The 26,543-nt window shown below is 39.6% G+C and overlaps 1 protein-coding gene and 1 long non-coding RNA gene across 3 annotated transcripts; one reads left to right on the plus strand and one right to left on the minus strand.

Moving 5' to 3' along the window:
- Positions 1–558: 558 nt before the first annotated feature.
- Positions 559–12,941, minus strand: LOC117494842 (cathepsin S-like). 2 transcript variants are annotated; one of them, XM_034145831.1, is made up of 8 exons: positions 12,840–12,940; positions 10,071–10,195; positions 9,841–9,963; positions 7,664–7,816; positions 5,386–5,610; positions 3,544–3,709; positions 2,146–2,248; positions 559–904 (listed from the first exon to the last, which is right to left on the minus strand). In XM_034145831.1, the coding sequence occupies exons 1-8, from the start codon at positions 12,856–12,858 to the stop codon at positions 805–807; spliced, it is 1,014 nt and encodes a 337-aa protein (XP_034001722.1). In that variant the 5' UTR covers positions 12,859–12,940; the 3' UTR covers positions 559–804. The 2 variants fall into 2 exon arrangements, with proteins under 2 accessions (XP_034001722.1, XP_034001723.1); XM_034145832.1 differs by lacking the exons at positions 559–904; positions 2,146–2,248 and adding an exon at positions 3,409–3,466 and having other exon boundaries at positions 3,498–3,709; positions 12,840–12,941.
- A 3,135-nt stretch (positions 12,942–16,076) lies between these two features.
- LOC117494843 lies at positions 16,077–17,200 on the plus strand. The gene is made up of 3 exons (XR_004557128.1): positions 16,077–16,301; positions 16,591–16,746; positions 17,161–17,200. It is a non-coding gene; the product is annotated as an uncharacterized LOC117494843 (long non-coding RNA).
- Positions 17,201–26,543: the final 9,343 nt, after the last annotated feature.

A 26,543-nucleotide genomic window follows, 5' to 3' on the forward strand; every position in this document is an offset into this window, starting at 1 on the left:
GTTTTTTGTGTTACTTAATACCGTTAAGTAACACATTGCTTTTCTAATGATAGATACATTTTGTTATCCTGGATACCCAGATCCTGGATTTAGTTTCAAATTTAAACGACATTATGAGAGTGGTGTGTATCTCCTTTTTTAAATTCTAAAAAGCATATAAGCTTTAAAATAACAAACAGTTTCAACCGACTGCTTGGACTTGGCTAAGTGTTTGATGAGAGGGTGCAAAAAAACCACCAACAACATATCAGAAAGCTGTTCTACTTCAAGACAATGTAACTTGCCTGCAGGCTGCATTATGTCATGCTATACCATCAGCATGTGCACAGGACAGAGATTTTTACCAGAGACACGGCCGAGTATTGATTTTGGCGTTCCTTCTGTCGTAACATGTAAAAGCTAAATTGACCAACAAGCCAATTTCCCAAAGAGTCAATGGAATCCTTTCAGGCAGTTTTCATGGCCGATTTAACAGAGTGAAAAACCTGAAACAGCCGGTGTAAAATCAGATATTCGCTGTCATCACGTCTACGGCACAGAAGACAGATCTGAAAGGGCAAGATTACACAGTACATGTCTCTTTATTAAAGATTCAAGCACACAGTAAAGACAAGATAAATGATAAAACTGTAGTATTTAAAGATTTCCTGTTCTTGGCTTTTCCCCTTCGAAGGTGCATTCAATGGAATTTCCCAAAACCCAACCTGAAGAAAACTGTTATGATCATTATAAAATGTAACTTTAAAAATAGTGGATATATAAAACTGAAAGGGACGTTAAGTATCCAGCCTGTTTCTTCTGCAGCTACATAACGGGGTAGCAGGCGTACAGAGCGATGCCACACTGGTCCTGCTTGTTGCGTGCCATCCGGACGTAGCCCTGTTCTCCGTAGGACGTTCCCCAGCTGGACAGAAAGAGCAGAGAAACAAGTTAATGAAAATATAATCATGTTTATATTATTGAAATCCTTGTTGAGTGATTAGAACATGACCAGAAGAGTCATCCACATGCATTAAGTCGACCAATAGCGCCCCCATGCATGCACGATTTTCATTCTTGGAATTATAATGAGCTTGAAATTAAGAAAATGAATTAGTGTAAAGCTAGAATAACAACTACTTTCAATGAAAGTCCTATTGGTTAATTGAAACGCATCAGAAGTGCAGAATACAAACTCAGTGATAGCTCCAAATACAGACATTGTTTGTTGTTGGTGTCTTGATACTGACACACAAGTAAAGACACGTTGTAATTAACTCCAGTATCAACACCTTAGAGAAATGGACATGGTTTTAAAAGACCGAAAGTCTGCTGGGTCCAAAAAAACACACGACATTTAGCCATGAGACACGCATTCGTATCTCATGTTAAACCAAATGTTGAGATATTTTTCCGGGCGACATGTCATGTAATGTTACGTCACTGAGTAACATGATATCTGCCGCTTATTCTAACAAAGCATAATTGTTATTCAGAGCCAAACCAAGTGGCTTTGTTGCCTAAACCCAACCCCAACATACGTGATTCTACATCAAAGATCCATGTGTTTCAACTTTAACAACACCTGAGTGAAGACGCTACACAAAAGGCTTTTCAAAATGTAATATAGACAATAATCTACTGGGAAAACGTTGGCGTTAAAGGTGTTTCATGGGTTACTTAAACTCTAAATTAAACGGCCAATCTCACGGTTTATACATCAAAATCATTTAGGAGGAATAAATAAATAAGTCACTGTGTGGCAGAGACATATCAAGAGGATTAAAATGTTTTTCACACAGTAATGAGAAATAACAAAAAGAACATGTCATGTAAAAATGAAACTCCTTCTTCTCTTTTTCACACAAAGGATTTCCTGACGTCGTCTGATTAAGACCTTCACTGCCGTTTGAGTGAATGTTTGCCTGAGAGGCAGCTGTTTGTGGACTTTTAAGTCAACCACTAAACTCGTGTCAGCAGAATACCCAAACCCTTTCTGCTTATTGAAACCGTGTACTTTCCGGCACATTATTGACTTCCCCGTTTCACTTCCCCTCCACCACACGGGGACTCAGATGGGGGCGGAACATACAGGAACTACTGTACGTAAGTAAGTCATAAATCAGTGTGTTTATATGAACTAAATGTATAAGAAAAAGGTCTCACCTGTTCTTCACCAGCCAGTAGTCTTGTCCGTTCAGAGAGCCGTACCCCACAGCTAACACCCCGTGGTTAGTGTTCTGGGTGCAGCTTGGGTCATCATACACCCCTGAAACAGCAGGGGTCAGGGAATTGATTGTGAAATATTGCGTTTAAATAAATGGTATCATTCTCAATATTAGTGTACATATTATATATATGTGTATGCATAGCTGGTGAATCAATCAGTAGTGTCATTTAAATCTGACATTTGTTCATTTTTCTAGCAGGTTAGGGATTCAGAGTCCTGTTAATAAAAGCTTTAAAAGTGACAATGGACAGTTTTTCAAATGGGCCTCCACAGCGTTTCTCAATAGTATTACTGTTGCAGTTGCTCTAAAAAGAAAAACCGAATTGCTTTACATTTTCCTCAGAGTCTAACATTTCACAGGAGACACTACACTTTGTTTTCCACCGTTACTTTAGTTGTTCTGCCATTTCTCCTAGAGGGGATACAAATTTAAATGTATACTTTTTTAACTGGGGATAACTACTGATAGATACCTGGGGAACATCATTGTTTGCAGACCGAATTTCACAAGTCATTTAGGGAACCAATCTAAACTTCTATGTTGCCTTTTTATATGTGTATATGTGTGAGTATGTAGGTGTGTATATGTATATGTGCATATATGTATATATGTACATATGTGTATATGTATATATGTCAATCAACAGGTAAAGCAGATTAATAATAATAATAACAATAATAATTAATAATAATGATAATTATTGCAGATTACAGATTATAAATAAATCATTTAGGGACAAGGGGGTGAGATTAAATAAGTGATACTTCTTCTCACTCCTTTTCGAACACTAGATGTGGGACTGTTTATGTTGCTAATGCTGTTGGTGTTGTTGTTGTTGTTGTTGTTGTAAATGTCATTTTTTGTTTTGATTTCTCTTACATGACTATGCACTGCAACATTTGTTTTGTTTTGTAATTATTAATTTACTTGTTCAAAATAAAAAGTATCAATCAATGTCAACTGCATTGTGCAATCAGCATTTACTTTAAAGCAAAAAGCTTGGAGAGTAACGTCAAAGCTGCATCTTGCTGTCCTCATTGGTAAACCTTTAGCTACGCTCAACCGTGACATATTGGGTCCTCGAGCCTGTACATGCAGCAAGGTGACACATTTACCCACTATAGGTGTGCACAAACAAGATTTTTAGGGGGTGTTAACTTGACTTTTTTGCAAGTATGAGTGTTAAAAATCACTCTCCCTCTGTGACCTTTTTTCAGCAACCTGTTAAGAGTCCACCACCACCCTTCACTAAACATATCTGGATCTTTCTGCATCTATTTCAGTCATGTTAGTAAAGAAAAAGAGCCTGTGGAGCTCATGATGTGAAACGTACCGCTCCTGTAAAAGCGGAATTTGGGCTGTTCGGCGTCAATCGCCACTGAAATGGGTCCAATGTTGGCGAGCGCCTCCTTCAGAGAGGCCTCGTTCCCCTCAGGCAGGAAGCTGTAGCTGGAGCAGTTAGCAGCGCGGTACGAAGGGTTGTACTGACACTGCTGGTCCTGAAGTCAGAGGACAAACTGGGGTTAAAAGTGATGATTTATACTGGATGGAACATACCTGATAGGACTCGAAAAGCAACTCAACGTATAACTTGAAGTTGGCTTAACTCTGGTGACGTCCATGCAGGTAAAAAGATAACCTCTTCATTTTCCTAAGCACTAAATATATGCGTTTTCTATCCAGAGCCAGAAATGTTCAATCATTTTCTTTATTTTGTGGGTAAACCAAAACACCTCTGTGAGGCTGCAACAGTCTCCTTCCTCCTCCTCTTCCACACAAACAGATGCAGCCTGGAGGACAAACACGCTGTCCGCTCAGATTAATTTATTGTTGCTCCAAAGAGACATTAACAGCGGACCACAGACGAGTGAAGCGAGTGTTGCCGTCTACAGCCTGCAGGGGCGAGCTCAACTTCTTCTACACCCACATTGTTTGCTCATACAGGAATGTGTTGACTGTAAAGCTGAGTTTGCACTCCTAAATGCTTCCACCTAAAACACCACGTTCTAATTGAGTTTTAAAGTTCATTTTGGGCTGAGGTCTTCATCGAGTAGACCCCTCCGGTGTCGAGGAAGTTCTGACTGATAAAGCTAATTGCAATATATACCATTGTCACCTTTAATGCAGATCACAAGTTCCCTAAGTCTGAGGTACAGTCTAGTTTGTCGAACCCATAAACCAAAATGCATTTAATTGTAACAGATGTGTAGGAACACACATTTTGCACATTAAAAGTTGGAAAATGTGAACTTTTAACATTTTTGCTAAAAGAAACTATTCATACAAACAACATGTTGTGTTTCAATTGAACTTAAGCAGATTCAGTGTATCTGATATCTGACCCTTTATTCTAAAAGAAGTTTTGACTTATTTTTCTCTTTGTCATTGCAGGTCTCTACTTCGATCAAACTCCCTACACACCTGCGGATGATTGCTTATCAAAGGAGGATTATTATTTGAAGTTCTGCCATCTCAGTAAAGGTGTTTTTTAACAGGTCATGTTTTTTGACCCCACAATACTTGGATTTGTATACAAGTGTGTACATTTGGGTTTTTAAAAGTTCCTTTTCACATTTTATCCAAGTGTAATGGCTTTTCCAAATCCTTCTGAAGCATGTGAGCTACATACTGATATACACCTGAACATCAGCAGGAGAGGACTCTTTAAAGTAGAGACACTACATACTGATATACACCTGAACATCAGCAGGAGAGGACTCTTTAAAGTAGAGACACTACATACTGATATACACCTGAACATCAGCAGGAGAGGACTCTTTAAAGTAGAGACACTACATACTGATATACACCTGAACATCAGCAGGAGAGGACTCTTTAAAGTAGAGACACTACATACTGATATACACCTGAACATCAGCAGGAGAGGACTCTTTAAAGTAGAGACACTACATACTGATATACACCTGAACATCAGCAGGAGAGGACTCTTTAAAGTAGAGACACTATATACTGATATACACCTGAACATCAGCAGGAGAGGACTCTTTAAAGTAGAGACACTACATACTGATATACACCTGAACATCAGCAGGAGAGGACTCTTTAAAGTAGAGACACTACATACTGATATACACCTGAACATCAGCAGGAGAGGACTCTTTAAAGTAGAGACACTACATACTGATATACACCTGAACATCAGCAGGATGCTCACCTGTCCTTTGTACGGATACGAAGCCTCGGAGTCGATGCCCTGGTTGTCGATGACGTACTGGAAGGCCTTGCTCATGTAGCCCCCGTTGCAGCCGAGGTTTCCGTATTTTCCAGAACAGTCCACCAGGTTTTGGGGACTCAGGTCCACCAGCTTCCCTGTGGTCCTGGCTAACTGGCCCTCCAAGGCCCCTGCAGCACTGAAGGCCCAGCAGGAGCCACAGGAACCCTGGGTGTTAAACAAGATCAAGATGCAAGGCTTTTATTGTCATGTGTACATAGCTACAGTGTAAATATATCAATGCAAATCTTAGGTCACAGGCTCCTCCAACAGAGCAACACAATAAAACAGATAAAATAGTGCCAGTAAATACAAAAAGAATTGTTGGAAATAGTGCAAGGAGAGTCTACACAATCAGGGTTCCCCCCATAGTGATGTATTCTAGTCAGTGGTGTAAAGTAACTACGTAGACTTACTCAAGTAGTGTATTTAAGATCAACTTTGAAGGACTTTCACCTTAGTTTTTACATTTAATGCTGCTGCACACAACCCAACACTATTTTCCTGTACATCATGAGCGTCCATCTTGGATGTATTTCTATCAAGATTCAAGATTCAAGGCTTTTAATGTCATGTGTACATAGCTACAGTGTAGATATATCAATGAAAATCTTAGGTCACAGGCTCCTCCAACAGAGCAACACAATAAAACAGATAAAATAGTGCAAGCAAATACAAAAATGGAATACACATAGTGCCATAAGAGTCTATATATAAGTAATTGGAATATGATATATTAGATAAATAATGTGTAAGTAGCAAACATGAATGTTATGGATGTTCTTTCAAAAGTTCAGTGACTCAATAGGAACAGAGAACTGTGTCTTAACAGTGACGCAATAAACGGTCATCCTCCCACCGTCCTCCTTTAGTTTCTGTAAGCAGCTGTTGGTTTTATTACAGGAAGTCGTCACCACAACCGCCAGTTTCGCACGTTTTATTGCCACATCAACTGGGTTGTTAGTGTGGAAGATGTGTCACATGCATTACCAAAACCAAACCTATAGCTCATCACCTGACCGCTGCTGGTTTACATTTCTAAGGTTGAATTCACAATCTAAAATTGGTGTATGGCCAATTAAGCGACATAAAAGACATTAGCTTTGGTGTATAATGGGGCATACATAAGCACAGGAGATAAGCTGTAGAAAACTTATCACATTTAGAACTAAAAAACTATTTTAAATGTGTAAAAATTATTAAGTACATCAGGAATATTTCGGAAAATATATATGAAGAATAACTGATGTGCATAATATCAGAATTTAAAGGGGAAGTTTTATAATAAGTACCTTTGTACAAAATGTGCAAAATTATGTTTGACCTAATTACTGTTCCTAGATTTGAAAAAATAACTCTTAGTTACAAAAATGTGAAATGTACATACAGCCTTTAAATGGCCGCCAATAAAATAAATATAACTTTGACCTTCATTTGATTATTTATAGTATCATACAACTAAAGTATGTCAATAAGATTTGTGTTAATTGAAGAGGAAGAAGTGGTGCAGATTAATATCATTCAACCAAACTCACAAGTATTGGTTTTGGAAAGACTTCAGTTCTGTGCAACATGTAGGGAGGCTGTGGCTCAGTGGATAGTGTACTGGACTTCGAATCAGGGGATAGCAAGTTCTAGTCCCACTGCAGACAGCATGTCGTTGTGTCCCTGAGACACTTCACCACAAATTGTTCCTGTGGGGATTGTCTACAGTACTGAATGTATGTAAGTCGCTTTGGATAAAAGTGTCTAACAAATGACATGTAATGTTAGATATAATAGACAAACAAAGAAAGTGAGTTCTTAAACCTCTTAAACACCGCAAATATCTTCTTCTTACACTATTTCTATTTTATTTGTATTTACTTGCACTATTTTATCTGTTTTATTGTGTTGGAGGAGCCTGAGACCTAAGATGTTCATTGATATATCTACACTGTAAGCCTTGAATCTTGAATCTTGATAGAAATACATCCAAGGTGGACGCTCATGATGTACAGGAAAATACTGTTGGGTTGTGTGCAACAGCATTACATTGAAAAACTAAATTGAAAGTCCTTCAAAATGTAACTTAAGTACACTACTTGAGTAAGTCTACTTTACACCACTGACTAGAATACATCACTATGGGGGGAACCCTGGTTGTATATAGAGCTATGTACAACTGAGAATAAAAGCCTTGAATCCTTGAATCCTTGAATCCACTGGAGGTCCCCCTCACCTGCATCTTGACGCTGGTCACACAGCCCTTGTCTCTCCAGTCCATGGTGTCGGGGGCTTTAGCGCCTGAAGCCCCTCTGAAGGCTAAGGGTGCCCTCTGGATGTCGTTGGGAGGAGTGAGCATGGCGTGCGACTGCAGGATCTCCTCTGCTGTCTGTCAGGAAGAACAACAAATACAATTATATTAATATAGCCCAGTATCACAAACTGTCTCAGGGGTCACTTTTGACCTTCACCTGAGCTGTCTCTGTGTTGTGATGCAAGTAGAAAGTAGAAATAGTCAATGAGAAATATGTTTATCCTCATCACTGCCCAATTATTTAAAAAAGAATAGTTTTTATTCGCATTTTCTGTATTGTGAACCGCTAGTATGTGGCATTATTTTATTGACTTGTTGTTTTAAATATAATTAGTTGTTAGGGTGACTTTAAAACATATTTTCAGGGACTACAGATGAAAAATAGCCTCTTGGATAAGTTTGACACATTTACATACTGTACTGTACATGAATAAAAAAATAAACAAAATGACATTTGGTTATTAGTAAATCACACGACTCTTTGATAGTAAGGTAAAGGTCTATAATTGACAGAAAATTCAGGATCAAAGTGTGTTTTATGTTTGTTTTACTCCAGCTATATTTCCTGTGTTCTTTGGAAAACATTTGAACAAAGGTTTGGAAAGTTAGAAGATTAATGTGGGGTTTAGAATACAAACCCAAAAGCTTCTACATTGTAAACTCAGGCCCCGGCCCCACGAGGACGCATACGGTAGTTTCCGTTACAGTTTTGTGTCATATAGACCGTTCGGCCACACTAGGACGACAGAATATGGCAGTAAACGACTACGGTAACGATAACGGGTCCCGAGGTGGATAGAACGGCATACGCAACGCTCTGGGGGGTCCAACGGCTCCGTTATTACGCCCTATACGATCATTTTCTGATAATGATGACGCAATAGCCCCGCCTCTCCCCGCCTCTCCCCACCTCTCCTGCTCACCTCCGATTTGAGCAGTTGGAGTTAAACGGAGCTGTCTCGTGTGAACAGACACTTTCCGGTGTCTATTGCGTGTGGACGGAAGCCTTTTTTGCGATTGCGTTTGCGTTTTACCGTATGCGTCCCCGTGGGGCCGGGGCCTAAAACATAGAGTAATGTTTTCACTGTGTGAGTGTGTGAGAGTTCAGTTCAGTTCTCAGGAATCAGCTATGGTACTTTTTGGCGTCAATTACTCCAATTCAGCTTGAATATCTCCGAAGACCCTCGGACACAGATTGAGGCGAGGCAGGTTAAAGGATGCAAACCAAACACCACGTAGTTAATATTCCAGTATGCAGCGTGGTTTCTTTAGACACTCATTATACACCCAGAACATACTGCAGGCTATTCTCCACATACAGTAAGTGCTGAATGCATCCTGCAGGAGCCGTGGATCAGTGGTCGAGCTGAGAGCACAAATCATCTCATTACTCCAGTCTCAAAGGCTTGAACCGAGAAAAAGCAGAGTTTCACACAAAGTTGGACCAGAGGACGGGCCAAAGGGTGAAAAGACGAAGCCTAATGCTCAGCGTCCAAATATAAAAATGTACATTCTGCCTGTGGGTATTTGTTTCCTGATTACAGGAACTTTTACGGGACTTCAGCTGAAATGATTAGTTAAAGCAGCTATGATCGATATTGTTAGAATAACAAAGTGTCAAATAAGTGAGAAGCTTTTGGCTCAATGGGTATAATGTGCCAAAAGACCTGCAAATGAAGAAATATCTTCACCAACTCCTAATAGAAGTGTTTTGGGACGTTGTTGCATGTTTGCACCGGTCGGCCAACGTAACATCCCGCTTATCCGAGTCGGGTTGCCGAGGTAGCAGTTCCAGTTTTTCCAACTCCTTACGCCCTTATTTGGTGCTTTCGTTTGCATTTCCATTCATATCATTATGTCAACATACTGATTTTGAGATCCAGTTGCCTGCTAATTTCCAGCATATTTCAAAAAGTAATATATAAAACATTATTATAATGAATAACTGTTGAGAATCAAAGTTCAAAACCAATCATAAGCTGCATCTTTCTGACCTTTAACCATTATAAAAACTGTTGTTAGATGAATGAATAAATGTGCTTATCATAAAAACAGTTCCCTAAACCTTTTCCCCTTCATTATAAACACTAGTTTCTCACCAAGTCTCCCATGTGGTTCATGCTCAGATCGTAGGTGTGCAGCCCCATGGAGGCCTCCAGGTTGTGCATGCTAATGAGCATCACGTTTTTCTCCCACAATTCCCGGCGGTGCATATCCTCCACCTCAAAACAAAGACATATACAGTAAGAGAGCGTAAGGTCAAAGACTGCTACATTATGGATTTTGCGCCCACAAACACATTTACATCCCTTTTTTCTTTTGAGTTTACCTCATCTGTGTACTTCTTCTCGTGCGTCTTCTTCCACAGCTCCCAGAGGTCGTCCAGCTGGCTTTCAAACTTGGCCGCCGCGCCGACACACAGGAAGACGAGCAGAAGGCTCCCCAACATCAGACCTGCACACACACACACGCACACGCACACACGCACACGCACACACACACACACACACACACACACACACACACACACACACACACACACACACACACACACACACACACACACACACACACACACACACACACACACACACACACACACACACAGTCAGGATGTCGTGTGACCTTTTCTTGCCGAGAAAACAAACCTTTGAGTCACAAACAGGCGAGCGGTGTTCGCTTCAAAACAACCACACGCAGAGGATCAACGTGTTTTTCAGTTATTCTTCTCACAGCGGGGAAACACAACATTAGAAATAAAGCAGTAACAGACAGTGCAAATGAAAGACAACAGTTAAAATATTGAACAAAATAGGCCAATACACTTTGAATAAAATGAAATAAGTAACCAACCATGGTAGAAGTATGTCGCAGCATAATAACAGTACATTCACTTTTTTATTTAAACAACTATTCATAATTTACACTGCACTGTACATTTTATTTTTGTATTTTATACCTCTCCTATTCTATTAAAACAAGTTTTATTTGTGTTTATGTCATGTCTTATGCCTTAATGTCAATTCAAAAGTCAAAAGTTAACAACAAACTTTGTGAAATTGCGTAGTTTTTAACATGTTATTTGTTTATTCAAGGCCTTGACACATCACCTGTATACCTTTCACGAATAATTGTATGTCATTTAAGGTTGGACTTAAATTCTTACCTGTCCAACGCTTTGAATACAACTAGTTTAAGTGTTAATTGTGTCTATTTCATGCTAGTCGTGTGTGACTCTATGTAACACATATCCAGGAACTGTATATAGCATTTTGGCTCTTTAAATCTGGCACTTTTCAGCAATTAACAAGCAAGTTAACCAATAAATATTACTTGTTTTAATCGTATGTTTTGTGTGTTAACTAAAACACTATCAATTATAAATCTGTCTGTTAGATTAAGTGGGTAACTCGCTTATTGTTCTACCTTATGCTTAAGTTTACGCTAATACAATCTAACAAAACATCAAACTGTGAAGCTCATGATGTTCAGCTTCTTCACCAATATATTTGTGGCTGTGATAACGCTGATGTTGTATCAGGAGGTTTAAGACAATCTGATAATGCACACAGACTATTAATATGTAACTTCTGCTTAAATGTATCTTACGTGTTTGTGGTTAGGGTTAGGTCAGCAGCAGTCTATGTATTACTTCTCTTAATTTAAAGCTATTGAACTAGCAGAACTGGAACTAATAAACAAGCAAGATATGTTTTCAAACGCATCGACATCAGTTGTTGTTTAATCAAAACCATGTAGAGAATGTTGTTCAGCAGCTTCAGATGATGGGAAGTGTGTGCAGCGAGAGCGATGATTCCTCAATTTAAAAAGGAACTAAAAAGCAGTAAACATAAGTCAAAGAAATCATTTGTTTTAATCAGTAACATTGGTCAGTATCGGTTCTTTTCATCTGATTTACTGGAGAATGATGAACACTTTAAAATAAGTAGAGGATACAAATCTAGATGAATCTATTCTTAAAATAGATTACAAGTGTCACCTGATACCTGACGGACGCACTTAACAACTAATAGTTATAAAAGCAAAATGTCATATAACCTTTAATCTACTCCTTAAATATTTGTGATAGTTCACTTTAATCTGAACTGTAGACACTTAAGCCACTAACATTAAGCTCAAAAGAAGAATTATTCAAAAACATTTTATAATTAACTTAAGTAGAGTTCAAGTGTATTTACCAAGGACACTCATTTTCTCATCAACTCATATATCAATTTAATACTTCTTGGGACTAAATTGGCCAAATCTTTTGTACAACAATATACTTCCAAGTATAGTTTGAGTGTAGGAGTAAAGCACACAAATTGTATTATTTAATGTGACTATATTATAAGTGAACTTCTTGGTATAATGTGTAGTAGTTGTTACTTCTAGCTGTCTCTTAAGCTTAAACAAAGTACACTTTAAAGTTACTACTAGTTTAATAGTTTTGGTAGTGCTACTTTACTGCTATTTGTGTTTTCTACTGGACTGGTACTTTTGTTTCCGAAATCGGGATCAATAAAGTAGGCCTACTATCTTATTATAAACACCTGAACATAAAATAAACTCTTCGTAAAACTAAAGTAAAATACGTCATATCTTTTGTGCAGATCAAGTCATTAATATAAAAACTCTCAGTGAAGTCATTGTTATACTGTTGTGAGTTTTAAGTGTGTCCAAGTTATCCAAAGAAGATTTCGTTGAATGGTCTCTTTTGTTTATCTTATATTACTTCCAAAATCACTCTTTACAAAAATACATAATTCATGTTTTAAAGGGGAAACTGCAGCAAAAAGTACATCCATTTATAGTTTTCAAATACCATAACAACCTGAGCTACAAAGTCCTTTTAAATCACCACAGACTCACTAAACCACAGTTTAATAACCTTACAGATATTTAACTACTGGTTTGTTATTCATCGTCACTTTGATAACCTCACCTGCAGCATGAACACAAAGAAACTCGTCACAAACATAGAAACGAAAGTAGAAGAAAAGCCAACTGAGGGTTTTTATATCATTATATCATTCATATAAAACGTATTATGTTTTGATAAAAGCTTAAACTAAATGATGAAAAGTGTAAAACTCGCCTTGATCGGTGTGTCTCATCGCTGCTTCTCTGTTGAACACTGACAGGTTTTCCTGGTTTGTTAGTTATGAAGAAAGAGTCACATGATGAGTCGCTCTTCTTCCTCTTTAGAAACAGAAAGCTGCAACGCGACGATGTGTGAGGAAATCACCTGAGACTGAGCAGAGATAGAATAATACAAGAGAAACTAAAAGTATGAAGAAACAACAAGGAGCATGTGATTTATTTATCTAGTTTTACCTGAAAGCCTCAACAAGAGACGAGAAGAGATGGTTTGTTTTTATTCAGTGTCTAAATACAGTAAACATTTGTAAAAAAGTACGTTTTTATAAAAAGTCTCATTAGCAGCATCTGGTGGCTGTGATGTGAATTACACATCTCAAATCAAACTTGTTGGAGAACAAATGATTCACACAATTCAAAGAACTGAGAGAGCAGTGAATAGAAGAGAAACTAAATGTGAAGAAAAAGTGATTTAATGGTCTATTTTTAAAGCTTTGGAGCCACAACCAGAGAGTAGAGACTATAGAGAGGGTTATTTCATGTTGTGTCCAAATCATAGACTGATACATTAAAGGTGGGGTAGGTAATTTTGGAGAAACCAGCTCGAGATCGCTGGAATTTGAAAATACACAGCCGGAAAAAATCTGCCACTTCCTTCCAGAGCCCCTCCTCCAACACACACGAACGCGCACATGACCAATGAGGGCACGAGATAAGTTTGTGCACAGATGGAAGGCTGACAGGCAGGTAGGCCATCCAGTTATTTTAGCCGGGCCGGCTCAGATGATTGGTCGTACTTTTTACAGTATTACGGCTTCCACAGATGATATTTTTTTATGGATTTTTTGTCAAAGCACTTCAGATATTCATTGCTATCGGGATGTTAAGAGCATTCCATGGAATATAACAAAAAGTGTATCTCGAGCCGGTTTCTCAAACTTACCTACCCCACCTTTAAAACAACAACATTTGTAAAAAAAAGAATGCATACAAATAAAAGCTTCTAGTGGCAGTGATGTGAATCACACCTTGTTGGATCAAAAATGATTCAAAAATCCAAAGGTTTTACTATCAGATATACAAAAGCTACAGTGGGTTAAGTCCCAGGCTCCTATAACAATGCAACAATCCACATAGTTAACATTACAAGAAAAATACATAAAATAGTGCAAGTAAAAATAGTGACACAATGGGGCAGGAAAAATACAGGAATTAGTGTTTGGTAATCAGCTGAAGGGACTAAGGCCACACAGAATGAAGAGAAACTAAGTGTATGAAGGAATAACAAAGAAAAAGGTGATTTATTAATGTAGTTTTAAAACGTGGAGCCCTCAACCAGAGGCAAGAACAGATGGTATGTTGTTTTTATTCAGAGTCTAAATATATTAAACATTTGTAAAAAAGTATGTTTTATAAAAAGTCCCATTAGCAGCATCTAGTGGCGGTGATGTGAATTACACATCTCAATACAAACTAGTTGGATAAAAAATGATTCACAAATCCAAAGAACTTAGAGAGCAGTGAATAGAAGAGAAACTATATGTGAAGGAAAAGTGATTTAATGGTCTATTATTAAAGCTTTAAAGCCACAACCAGAGAGTAGAGACTATAAGAGAGGGTTATTTCATGTTGTGTCCAAATACATTAAAACAACAACATTTGTACAAAATAAAGTAAATTACACCTTGTTGGATCAAAAATGATTCAAAAATCCAAAGGGTTTACTGTCAGATATACACAAGCTACAGTGGGTTAAGTCCCAGGCTCCTATAACAATGCAACAAGCCATATAGTTAACATTACAAGACAAATACATAAAATAGTGCAAGTAAAAATAGTGCAAGTGACACAATGGTGCAGGAAAAATACAGGCATTAGTGTTCGTTAATCAGCTGAAGGGACTAAGGCCACACAGAATGAAGAGAAACTAAGTGTATGAAGGAATAACAAAGAAAAGGTAATTTATTAATGTAGTTTTAAAACGTGGAGCCCTCAACCAGAGGCAAGAACAGATGGTATGTTGTTTTTATTCAGAGTCTAAATATATTAAACATTTGTAAAAAAAGTACATTTGATAAAAAGTCTCATTAGCAGCATCTAGTGGCTGTGAAGTGCATTACACCTCTTTAAGGTTTTATTATAATTTGTAATAGCTACAGTGTAGTTATAAAACATTAAAATGTTAGGTCTTAGGCTCCTCCTAAAGTGTAATATGCAATATACTTAACATAAAAGTTAAGAGAAATAAACTAATGCAATGAAATCAAAGCGCAAGTGATACAATGGTGTTGGGAAAATGTAGGAATTAGTGTTTGGTAATCACCTGAACGCCTTGAAACTTAAAGGTGGGGTAGGTAATTTCGGAGAAACCGGCTCGAGATCGCTAGAATTTGAAAATACACAACCGGAGAAAATCTGCCACTTCCTTACAGAGCCCCTCCTCCAACACACACGAACGCGCACATGACCAATGAGGGCACGAGATAAGTTTGTGCACAGATGGAAGGCTGACAGGCAGGTAGGCCATCCAGTTATTTTAGCCGGGCCGGCTAAAATGATTGGTCGTCCTTTTTACAGTACGGCTTCCACAGATGACATTTTGTTATGGATTTTTTGTCAAAGCACTTAAGATATTCATTGCTATCGGGATGTTAAGAGCATTCCATGGAATATAACAAAAAGTGTATCTCGAGCCGGTTTCTCAAATTTACCTACCCCACCTTTAACACTATAGGTTTTTAAGTGTGTTTTATATCCTTTTTATTGTGTGCTTTTACTCTGAAATGTGTTTGCTTTTTAACTGGTTTTACTTCCTGCTGCATGCTTTTAATTTGAAATGTTTGGATCGGATTTGAACCCCTTCTGCCGTGCTGATTGACACTGAGTTGCCACTCCTGGAGCCATTTGAATTGTTGTATTGTTTTAAGTGGGTTTAATTATATTTTAAAAATAGTTTCAGACTATCTTTTTACTGAAATTATATTTTAGACACCTCTGATTTTAGTTTCTTAGTAAAGTTTTTATGTTCTCCTGAACACATTATTTTGTTAAAAACTTAAACTTGAGGAGTTGGCTCCTTGATTACCCACTTTTGCTCTCTACCTGATTTAAAAGAATCCTTCCCCTCTCCATAAATTCTACCCCTCCCCCCTCCTTCACACTTACATATCACACACTTTAACTTCATGTTTTGAATGCATGGTGTTTCCTGTTACTGGGTTAGTTTCACACTATGGTATTATTATTTTATCTCAATAACTTTGTCGAGTTTGTTTTTAGCTGCATGTCTAATTATATTTTACTGAAAATAATCCCTGTATGTGTTCCTGTTCAGCTGATACATGTGGTTATGAAAACAAGGGCAGGAACTGCAGACAGATGAGGACGTTAAAGTGAAAGTAGGAAGTCAGACTGCCAGACTCCATTTTACACCTCGACAGAGCGGGAGGAAGGAAACAGGGTGAGTGTATTAACTATTTATTCTGTTATACTGGACGTCAGAACATTACTTATTGATTACAAATCGGTGTCCTACAGTCCAATGAGACTCCTGCAAATGTTGTACACTTTTTGTATTTCCTGGTTTCTGATTCATCATAGTTACATGACATGTAACAGCCCAGCACAGACAAAATGGAGAACGGCCTGTTTGAAGTCTGACTGATTTGTTGAAAATGTACCAGTTATTATTATGATGGTTTTGATTGAAACAAGTGTGTTATTATAATATGTGTGTGTGTGTCTCCCAGTGTTAATGGTTGATCTCTCAGACTGGAGAAGATGAGTGATTTGAAAGAGGAGGAAGAGGACAAATCTTCAGTCTCCAGCTGTCTGTCTCTGAAGAGTGACCGGTCTAAAGAGCATCCTCTACTCTTCAGTAATGACCCTGGACCATCAGACACAAAGTAAGAGTCGGTTTATACTGTAAACTGACCTGAAGAGGATTCAGTTTTTATGTTATCTGATAATCTAAACCTTAAATGATCGCAGTTAAGAAACTTAGTAGAGTACAGTAACAACGTTTAATTGAACTCTTCCTGTGCTCCTTGGCATCATCAGCGATAGTAAATAATCTACTACAGTGAAAACATTCTCACACTGGACACGTTGGACTTTGTGTTGGCTTCACCAAATGAAACACAAACATGTAAAACATCTCACTCTCAAATGAATTGTAGAAGCAGAAACCCACAAGCATGACTCAAAAACTGAAAGTTAAGAACAAGTCTAAAAATGTTTAATCAGGTGAACAGACAGAAGTCAAAAGCTGCTCTTTGAATGAACTAATGATATGTGTAAAACATTTGTTGTTTCCACAGACAGAGAGCAGAGTCTCCAGTCCCCAGCTGTCTGTCTCTGAAGAGTGACCGGTCCAAAGGGGACCCTCTAAACTTCAGTAATGAACCTGGACCCTCAGACACAAAGTAAGAGTCTGTTTCTACTGTGAACTGACCTGAAGAGGATTCTGTTTTTATGTAATTTGATCATTTAAACTATTCTTTAATAATATAATGTGCACAGTATAGTCCAGAAAAATGCAGTAGAGTACAGTAAGCTAACATTATTTAAGGATATTTCAATAGGCAATTATATTATCATTGTATCAGTGGCATAAAATGGTTTTAAATTGCAAAAATATTGATAAATACCAACTATAACTCCAAAAATTATTCGACCACTTGGGCAATATGTATTTTTAAGCTGTTTGTTAACAGTGTTGGGTGTAACGCGTTACAAAAGTAATGAAGTTACAGTAATGTATTACTTTTTTTTGTAACGCAGTTATGTAACACATTACTAATGACATTTGGGTATTATATTACCCAAATATGATTTCGGGTTAAAACACTTTTTAACCCGAAATTAAGTGGTGATTTGTTTCGCGAGCAGGGGTGTAGTCAGGGGTTAAGTTGGGATTTGATATGTAGGGGGGCTCTGTGTGGAGGTGCGAGAGGGGGGCGGAGGTCGAGGATCTCATTATTTGACCTTAAGGGATATACACTGTGGCCCTAAAGCAACTGCTCCATTATCTGTATCAAATGCACACATTGATGCCACCAAATGTCACAATAAAAATAGAAAGTACTACAAATAAACTGGAATTCATTTACATCTTAATTTATTAATATATATTCACAAAAAAAGGTTTACCAATATCCAACCTTCAAATTGTTTTTTTAAATCAACACTGCTCTGCAAACTTGCTAAAGAACATTTGTGTGGAAATCTCAATTCATTTGTAGGGCTGCGTGAGTATGGCCAAAAGTATGGGAGTAAATCTCACTGTAAACTATTTAATCATCACCAAATTCTGTGTTATTATGACCGATCATAACTCAGCTTTATGCACACATACATTTAGCATGGTGTACAGGCCCGGTTTTTGGCATAGGCGACATAGGCGGTCGTCTAGGGCGCCAGATCTGGGGGGGGCGCTGCGCTGGCAGTTCTGGGAGGGAAAAAAACATTTTTGACTGTTTGCGCTCATCCTAATTTTCAGCCTTGATGTAACAACATTCATAATTAAGTAAATGTAACACCCTTTTCACCCCGGTTACACTTTTCATTTGCTCTGTACGATGGGTGCTGTAAGTGATGAAAGTGGGGGGTGTTGGCTTATCAGGCGTCCGCAGCTCACAGCCAAAGTGGGCGTGGGATCGAGCAAGAGAGATAAATGCAATTTATGTAAACAAATATTTCCAAGGCACTCCTTTTATAATTATTGGGATAAAAAGGTTTGAAATCATTTCAATGTATACTATAGGACAGTAAACCAAAAATATCGTTTAAAACTTGAGAGATACAAAAATATGCATAAATAAATTGTAACTAGGTAAAATAAGATATGAATGAACAACAAAAATAAAATTAAAACTGCGGTCGCAGAAGTGCGCGCAGTGATGAGCGGGCCCTCGTGTCCGTGCGCCTGTCGGGGAGGGCGGCCGGTCGTCCCGGCGTCAAGCAGACGCGCGCGAGTCCTCGGAAATGAGCAGTTTGTCATTTGTATAATTTTTTACTTATGTCAACGAAGCACAGCTCTGCAAACTGTTCCCGTTGTGATTATAAGTTATTGAAGATGATCAAATGTGCATCACACTTTCTGCCCTTTACCGTTTGTTTACTCACTAATCACATCTCCCCTGGATGTTAGGCTATTTGTTTTTGATACAACTGCTTTCATTCAGACGCAGTGTTTACAGTGAGAACAGCTGCTGAGGTCAGTGCAGAAAGCAGAACAGTGTGTATAATATATATCGCTCAATAATATATGTAACAGGCCTACATTTCACACTTTATTTGTAGGCTTTAGGAGATATCTACAAATAAACAGTAGGGTTATGGAGTGTATAGGTGTCTGTTGTAATGAATATGCCGCCAGCAAAGGGCGTTGTTGGACAAACTGTGTGTGTGTGTGTGTGTGTGTGTGTGTGTGTGTGTGTGTGTGTGTGTGTGTGTGTGTGTGTGTGTGTGTGTGTGTGTGTGTGTGTGTGTGTGTGTGTGTGTGTGTGTGTGTGTGTGTGTGTGTGTGTGTGTGTGTGTGTGTGTGTGTGTGTGTGTGTGTGTGTGTGTGTGTGTGTGTGTGTGTGTGTGTGTGTGTGTGTGTGTGTGTGTGTGTGGTGTGTGTGTGTGTGTGTATGTGTGTGTGTGTGTGTGTGTGTGTGTGTGTGTGTGTGTGTGTGTGTGTGTGTGTGTGTGTGTGTGTGTGTGTGTGTGTGTGTGTGTGTGTGTGTGTGTGTGTGTGTGTGTGTGTGTGTGTGTGTGTGTGTGTGTGTGTGTGTGTGTGTGTGTGTGTGTGTGTGTGTGTGTGTGTGTGTTTTGATGTGCCGATGTGCCGGGCAGACAGGCGGGTCTCAGTAGCTTAAGGTAGTATCTGACATATAAATGGTACATTCTCCGTTAGCTTACGAGCTCCATGTTCAAGCGATCAACTATTCCTTCGCAATGTAGCATCACATTGGATATGCGCTTAAGTCCTTGGCATCATCAGCGATAGTAAATAATCTACTACAGTGAAAACATTCTCACACTGGACACGTTGGACTTTGTGTTGGGTTCACCAAATGAAACACAAACATGTAAAACATCTCACTCTCAAATGAATTGTAGAAGCAGAAACCCACAAGCATGACTCAAAAACTGAAAGTTAAGAACAAGTCTAAAAATGTTTAATCAGGTGAACAGACAGAAGTCAAAAGCTGCTCTTTGAATGAACTAATGATATGTGTTAAACATTTGTTGTTTCCACAGACAGAGAGCAGAGTCTCCAGTCCCCAGCTGTCTGTCTCTGAAGAGTGACCGGTCCAAAGGGGACACTCTAAACTTCAGTAATGAACCTGGACCCTCAGACACAAAGTAAGAGTCTGTTTCTACTGTGAACTGACCTGAAGAGGATTCTGTTTTTATGTAATTTGATCATTTAAACTATTCTTTAATAATATAATGTGCACAGTATAGTCCAGAAAAAATGCAGTAGAGTACAGTAAGCCAACATTATTTAAGGATATTTCAATAGGCAATTATATTATCATTGTATCAGTGGCATAAAATGGTTTTAAATTGCAAAAATATTGATAAATACCAACTATAACTCCAAAAATTATTCGACCACTTGGGCAATATGTATTTTTAAGCTGTTTGTTAACAGTGTTGGGTGTAACGCGTTACAAAAGTAATGAAGTTACAGTAATGTATTACTTTTTTTTGTAACGCAGTTATGTAACACATTACTAATGACATTTGGGTATTATATTACCCAAATATCATTTCGGGTTAAAACACTTTTTAACCCGAAATTAAGTGGTGATTTGTTTCGTGAGCAGGGGTGTAGTCAGGGGTTAAGTTGGGATTTGATATGTAGGGGGGCTCTGTGTGGAGGTGCGAGAGGGGGGCGGAGGTCGAGGATCTCATTATTTGACCTTAAGGGATATACACTGTGGCCCTAAAGCAACTGCTCCATTATCTGTATCAAATGCACACATTGATGCCACCAAATGTCACAATAAAAATAGAAAGTACTACAAATAAACTGGAATTCATTTACATCTTAATTTATTAATATATATTCACAAAAAAAGGTTTACCAATATCCAACCTTCAAATTGTTTTTTTAAATCAACACTGCTCTGCAAACTTGCTAAAGCTAAACTTGCAATTCATTTGTAGGGCTGCGTGAGTATGGCCAAAAGTATGGGAGTAAATCTCACTGTAAACTATTTAATCATCACCAAATTCTGTGTTATTATGACCGATCATAACTCAGCTTTATGCAGACATACATTTAGCATGGTGTACAGGCCCGGTTTTTGGCATAGGCGACATAGGCGGTCGTCTAGGGCGCCAGATCTGGGGGGGCGCTGCGCTGGCAGTTCTGGGAGGGAAAAAAACATTTTTGACTGTTTGCGCTCATCCTAATTTTCAGCCTTGATGTAACAACATTCATAATTAAGTAAATGTAACACCCTTTTCACCCCGGTTACACTTTTCATTTGCTCTGTACGATGGGTGCTGTAAGTGATGAAAGTGGGGGGTGTTGGCTTATCAGGCGTCCGCAGCTCACAGGCAAAGTGGGCGTGGGATCGAGCAAGAGAGATAAATGCAATTTATGTAAACAAATATTTCCAAGGCACTCCTTTTATAATTATTGGGATAAAAAGGTTTGAAATCATTTCAATGTATACTATAGGACAGTAAACCAAAAATATCGTTTAAAACTTGAGAGATACAAAAATATGCATAAATAAATTGTAACTAGGTAAAATAAGATATGAATGAACAACAAAAATAAAATTAAAACTGCGGTCGCAGAAGTGCGCGCAGTGATGAGCGGGCCCTCGCGTCCGTGCGCCTGTCGGGGAGGGCGGCCGGTCGTCCCGGCGTCAAGCAGACGCGCGCGAGTCCTCGGAAATGAGCAGTTTGTCATTTGTATAATTTTTGACTTATGTCAACGAAGCACAGCTCTGCAAACTGTTCCCGTTGTGATTATAAGTTATTGAAGATGATCAAATGTGCATCACACTTTCTGCCCTTTACCGTTTGTTTACTCACTAATCACATCTCCCTGGATGTTAGGCTATTTGTTTTTGATACAACTGCTTTCATTCAGACGCGGTGTTTACAGTGAGAACAGCTGCTGAGGTCAGTGCAGAAAGCAGAACAGTGTGTATAATATATATCGCTCAATAATATATGTAACAGGCCTACATTTCACACTTTATTTGTAGGCTTTAGGAGATATCTACAAATAAACAGTAGGGTTATGGAGTGTATAGGTGTCTGTTGTAATGAATATGCCGCCAGCAAAGGGCGTTGTTGGACAAACTGTGTGTGTGTGTGGTGGGTTGTGTGTGTGTGTGTGTGTGTGTGTGTGTGTGTGTGTGTGTGTGTGTGTGTGTGTGTGTGTGTGTTGTGTGTGTGTGTGTGTGTGTGTGTGTGTGTGTGTGTGTGTGTGTGTGTGATGTGTGTGTGTGTGTGTGTGTGTGTGTGTGTGTGTGTGTGTGTGTGTGTGTGTGTGTGTGTGTGTGTGTGTGTGTGTGTGGTGTGTGTGTGTGTGTGTGTGTGTGTGTGTGTGTGTGTGTGTGTGTGTGTGTGTGTGTGTGTGTGTGTGTGTGTGTGTGTGGTGTGTGTGTGTGTGTGTGTGTGTGTGTGTGTGTGTGTGTGTGTGTGTGTGTGTGTGTGTGTGTGTGTGTGTGTGTTGTGTGTGTGTGTGTGTGTGTGTGTGTGTGTGTGTGTGTGTGTGTGTGTGTGTGTGTGTGTGTGTGTGTGTGTGTGTGTGTGTGTGTGTGTGTGTGTGTGTGTGTTTTTGTGTGTGTGTGTGAGAGTTGATGTGCCGGGCAGACAGGCGGGTCTCAGTAGCTTAACCTGTTTCACACCTTCCCCCCGGTACCGGGCGGATAAACGCGTCATTTGCAGGAAACAACGTCTAAGGAATCTTAATATTGAATAAAACTATGAATGTGTTATATCCATGTAACGGGAAGAAACTCAGCTAACTGATCTTTTTAATTTTTTTTTTCAAAAAAAACCCACATTGCTAGCACTCAGCCTCTGAATTAGCCTCAAGCGAAAAAAACGTAACATACTAAGGCAACTAAACTCACTCTAACTCCCTTATTACTTATCCTAGATGCACAACCAACCACTCTTTTTTGGTGTCCTGGAGACACTGAATCTACCGGTGCCCTCCTCAACACTCAGTGATAAACATTCGCGACGCTCTAAACGAAAGCGTACATCATCACATGTGGAGCTAAGAAGCTAAACACGTAAATATGGCTTACCTTGGTCAAAAGTGGTCTTCAATGGCATTAAAACGATAAAAAAACGATGCTGCAGTTAATCCATAGGTTCATCCTATGTGTCTGTGCCTTCTTTGAAATTATTTCTGATAATCCATAAGCAATACAACTGCGTTTTAGTTTCCAAACTCCAGAAGGAGACATTCCTCCAGTTTGGTTTCGTTTTCCACACGCGAAGCAACCACATTTTTTCTTTACAACGTGTCTGGGTGGGAGCCTCCCCTTCGATTCTATTGGCTCTAACGGTCACAAGGGTATGTCAACCAACCAAATCGAGCAAGGGGGGCCAGAGATAGGTCAAATCCACCCAAATGACCCCAGATGGCCCAGTTTTTGGCTAAATCTCTCTAAAAAGGTCAAATTTCACTTGTTTTGCATCAATCTTGATACAGGGTACTTATTATATGTTGTACTTTGGATTCCTAAAGCTTTTAGTCTACTAACCCATCATCCAAGGGTAGTTTTCACTATCTGTAAAAAATAATTTTTGGACGGACACTATAATTTACAGTTTTTTACTATGTAAAATCTGAATTTTCTTTAAAATAAAAAACATTTATATTGATTCTGACACTTCTACATCCAACTCACAGGTTTATCATTACTTTGAGAACAAAGATTATTAATTTAACCCTTTTAGAAGGGAAGATATGGTCATTTGTTCTGGGAATGTCATTTTCGAGCCTGAGACCTGAAAAACAGGCTCAGAGTGGAACAGGTTAAGGTAGTATCTGACATATAAATGGTAAAAAATGGTACATTCTCCGTTAGCTTACGAGCTCCATGTTCAAGCGATCAACTATTCCTTCACAATGTAGCATCACATTGGATATGCGCTTAAGTTGTCCTAGATTGGAATTTTTCCGATCATTTCCCTATGACGAATTAGCAAAAATGTGCTTAAAATGCATGAAAAACGCACATTTTTCCAAATGGCCGACTTTCTGGGGGGCGGGGCTATTGAAAAGCAATTTGAAATATGTGTGCAATCATAATAGCAATATGTATACAGCGTTTCATGAATATCGGAAAAACTATATGCGAGCAGTTTGGAGCAATTTGCGACATGTAAATCGTCAAAAATGGTGTATTCGCTGTTAGCTTACGACCTCCACGAGTGATTTTTCAAAAATGTGCTCCGCAATTAAGTATCATATTGGATAGGGGCTGAACTTGTCCTGGATTGGATTTTTTCCGATCATTCCCCTAGGAGGAGTTCACAAGAATGTGCTTAAAATGCATGAAAAACGCACATTTTTCAAAATGGCCGACTTCCTGGGGGGCGGGGCTAATGGAAGCTATCTACAAATATGTCTGCAATTCCATTAGAAATGTCTGTGCCAACATTCGTGAAGTTCTGAGAAACTATATGTTCAAGGTTCAAGGTTCAAGGTTCTTTATTGTCAATCTGACATAGCTACAGAGTAATTATGCAGTTGAAAATCTTATGTCACAGGCTTCTCCAACAATGCAACATAATAACATAACATAATAACAATAAGAGCATGAGCAATACAAAAATAATAATAGTTATAAAAATGAAATAAAGTTATGATGTGGAATAGTGCAGTATGAGTCTATATACAAGTTATTGGAATGATATATATATATTAGGTATTAGATACATACTACTGAGTAGCAGATGAATGTTTGATGTTGTTTCAACAGTTCAATTTTTTAACAGTCTCACTGCCCGCGGGAAGAAACTGTCTCTGAATCTTCTTGTCCTTGCCAGGATGCTGCGGTAACGTCTGCCAGACGGCAACAGAAAGAACAGTTTGTGGCTGGGGTGATGGGGGTCTTTGATAATCCGTAGTGATTTTTTCCTGAGCCGCTGGGAGTAAAGGTCCTCCATGGATGGCAGCTCCGTCCTGGTGATGTGCTGTGCAGTTTTCACCACCCTCTGTAAAGCCTTACGATCGAGGTCGGTGCAGCTGCCGTACCAGGCCGTCATGCTGCCAGTGAGGATACTCTCTATCGTGCACCTGTAGAAGTTGCAGAGTATCCTGGAATCCATTTTGAACCTCCTCAACCTGCGGAGGAAGAAGAGCCGCTGTCGAGCTTTCTTGGTGATGGTGGTGGTGTGAAGAGACCATGTCAGGTCCTCAGTGATGTGGACCCCAAGGAACCTGAAGCTTTTGACTCTCTCCACCGTAGTCCCATTGATGGCGATGGGGGCGTGTCCCTCTCCCTGCTGCTTCCTGTAGTCCACAATCAGCTCCTTTGTTTTGCTGATGTTGAGATGGAGGTTGTTATCCTGGCACCAAGATGTCAGGTTTTCGACCTCCTCTCTGTACGCCGTCTCGTCATCGTCTGTGATCTGGCCGATGACGGTCGTGTCATCAGCAAACTTCACGATGGTGTTGGAGCTGTGTGTGGCCACGCAGTCGTGGGTGAACAGGGAGTAGAGGAGAGGGCTGAGCACGCAGCCTTGAGGGGCACCGGTGTTTAGAATCAGGGTGGAGGATGTGATGTTTCCCACCCGCACTGCCTGGGGTCTGCCCGTCAGGAAGTTCAGGATCCAGTCACAGAGGGCACTGTTGAGCCCGAGGTCTCTGAGCTTGATGGCCAGCTTGGAGGGCACAATGGTATTGAATGCTGAACTGTAGTCAATGAACAGCATTCTCACATATGTGTTCCTGTTCTTCGGGTCCAGGTGTGAGAGGGCAGTGTGGAGGGTGAGGGCTATGGCGTCGTCTGTGGACCTGTTTGCTCTGTAGGCAAACTGCAGGGGGTCCAGAGATTCAGGGAGGGAGGAGGTGATGAATAATTTGACTAACCGCTCAAAGCACTTCATTATGATGGAGGTGAGTGCTACTGGGCGGTAGTCGTTGGGGCAGGTGATGATTGTCTTTTTGGGGACAGGAATGATGGTGGAGTGTTTAAAACATGTGGGGACTACAGACTGCAGCAGGGACCTGTTGAAGATGTCTGTGAACACCTCTGCCAGCTGAACTGCACACACCCTGAGAACACGGCCAGGGATGCCATCAGGTCCAGGAGCCTTGTGTGGGTTAACTCTTTTAAAGGATTTACACACATCTGCCCTATTTAAAACAAAAGGGCAGTGTAGCTCCTGGTCCCTCTGTACCTCCACAGCCTGGCTGCTCTCAAAGCGTGCAAAAAAACTGTTTAGCTCATCTGGGAGAGATGCGCACGCAGACACTCCCGCAGCACCCCCCCGCTGCTCCTTTGTAGTCAGTCATTGTCCTTAGTCCCGCCCACATATTCCTAGTGTTACAGCCTTTGAAGTCAGATTCCACCTTGTCTTTGTACTGTCTCTTTGCATTTTTAATTGCTCTCCGGAGATCATACCTAGACTTCCTGTACTCCTCCAAATCTCCCGCTGTGTGCGCGAGAGTGCACGCTTTCAGTTTGCCGCGCACCTCACCGTTTACCCAGGGCTT

The sequence above is a fragment of the Trematomus bernacchii genome, unplaced genomic scaffold, assembly GCF_902827165.1.
Source record: "Trematomus bernacchii unplaced genomic scaffold, fTreBer1.1, whole genome shotgun sequence".
Lineage (NCBI taxonomy): Eukaryota > Metazoa > Chordata > Actinopteri > Perciformes > Nototheniidae > Trematomus > Trematomus bernacchii.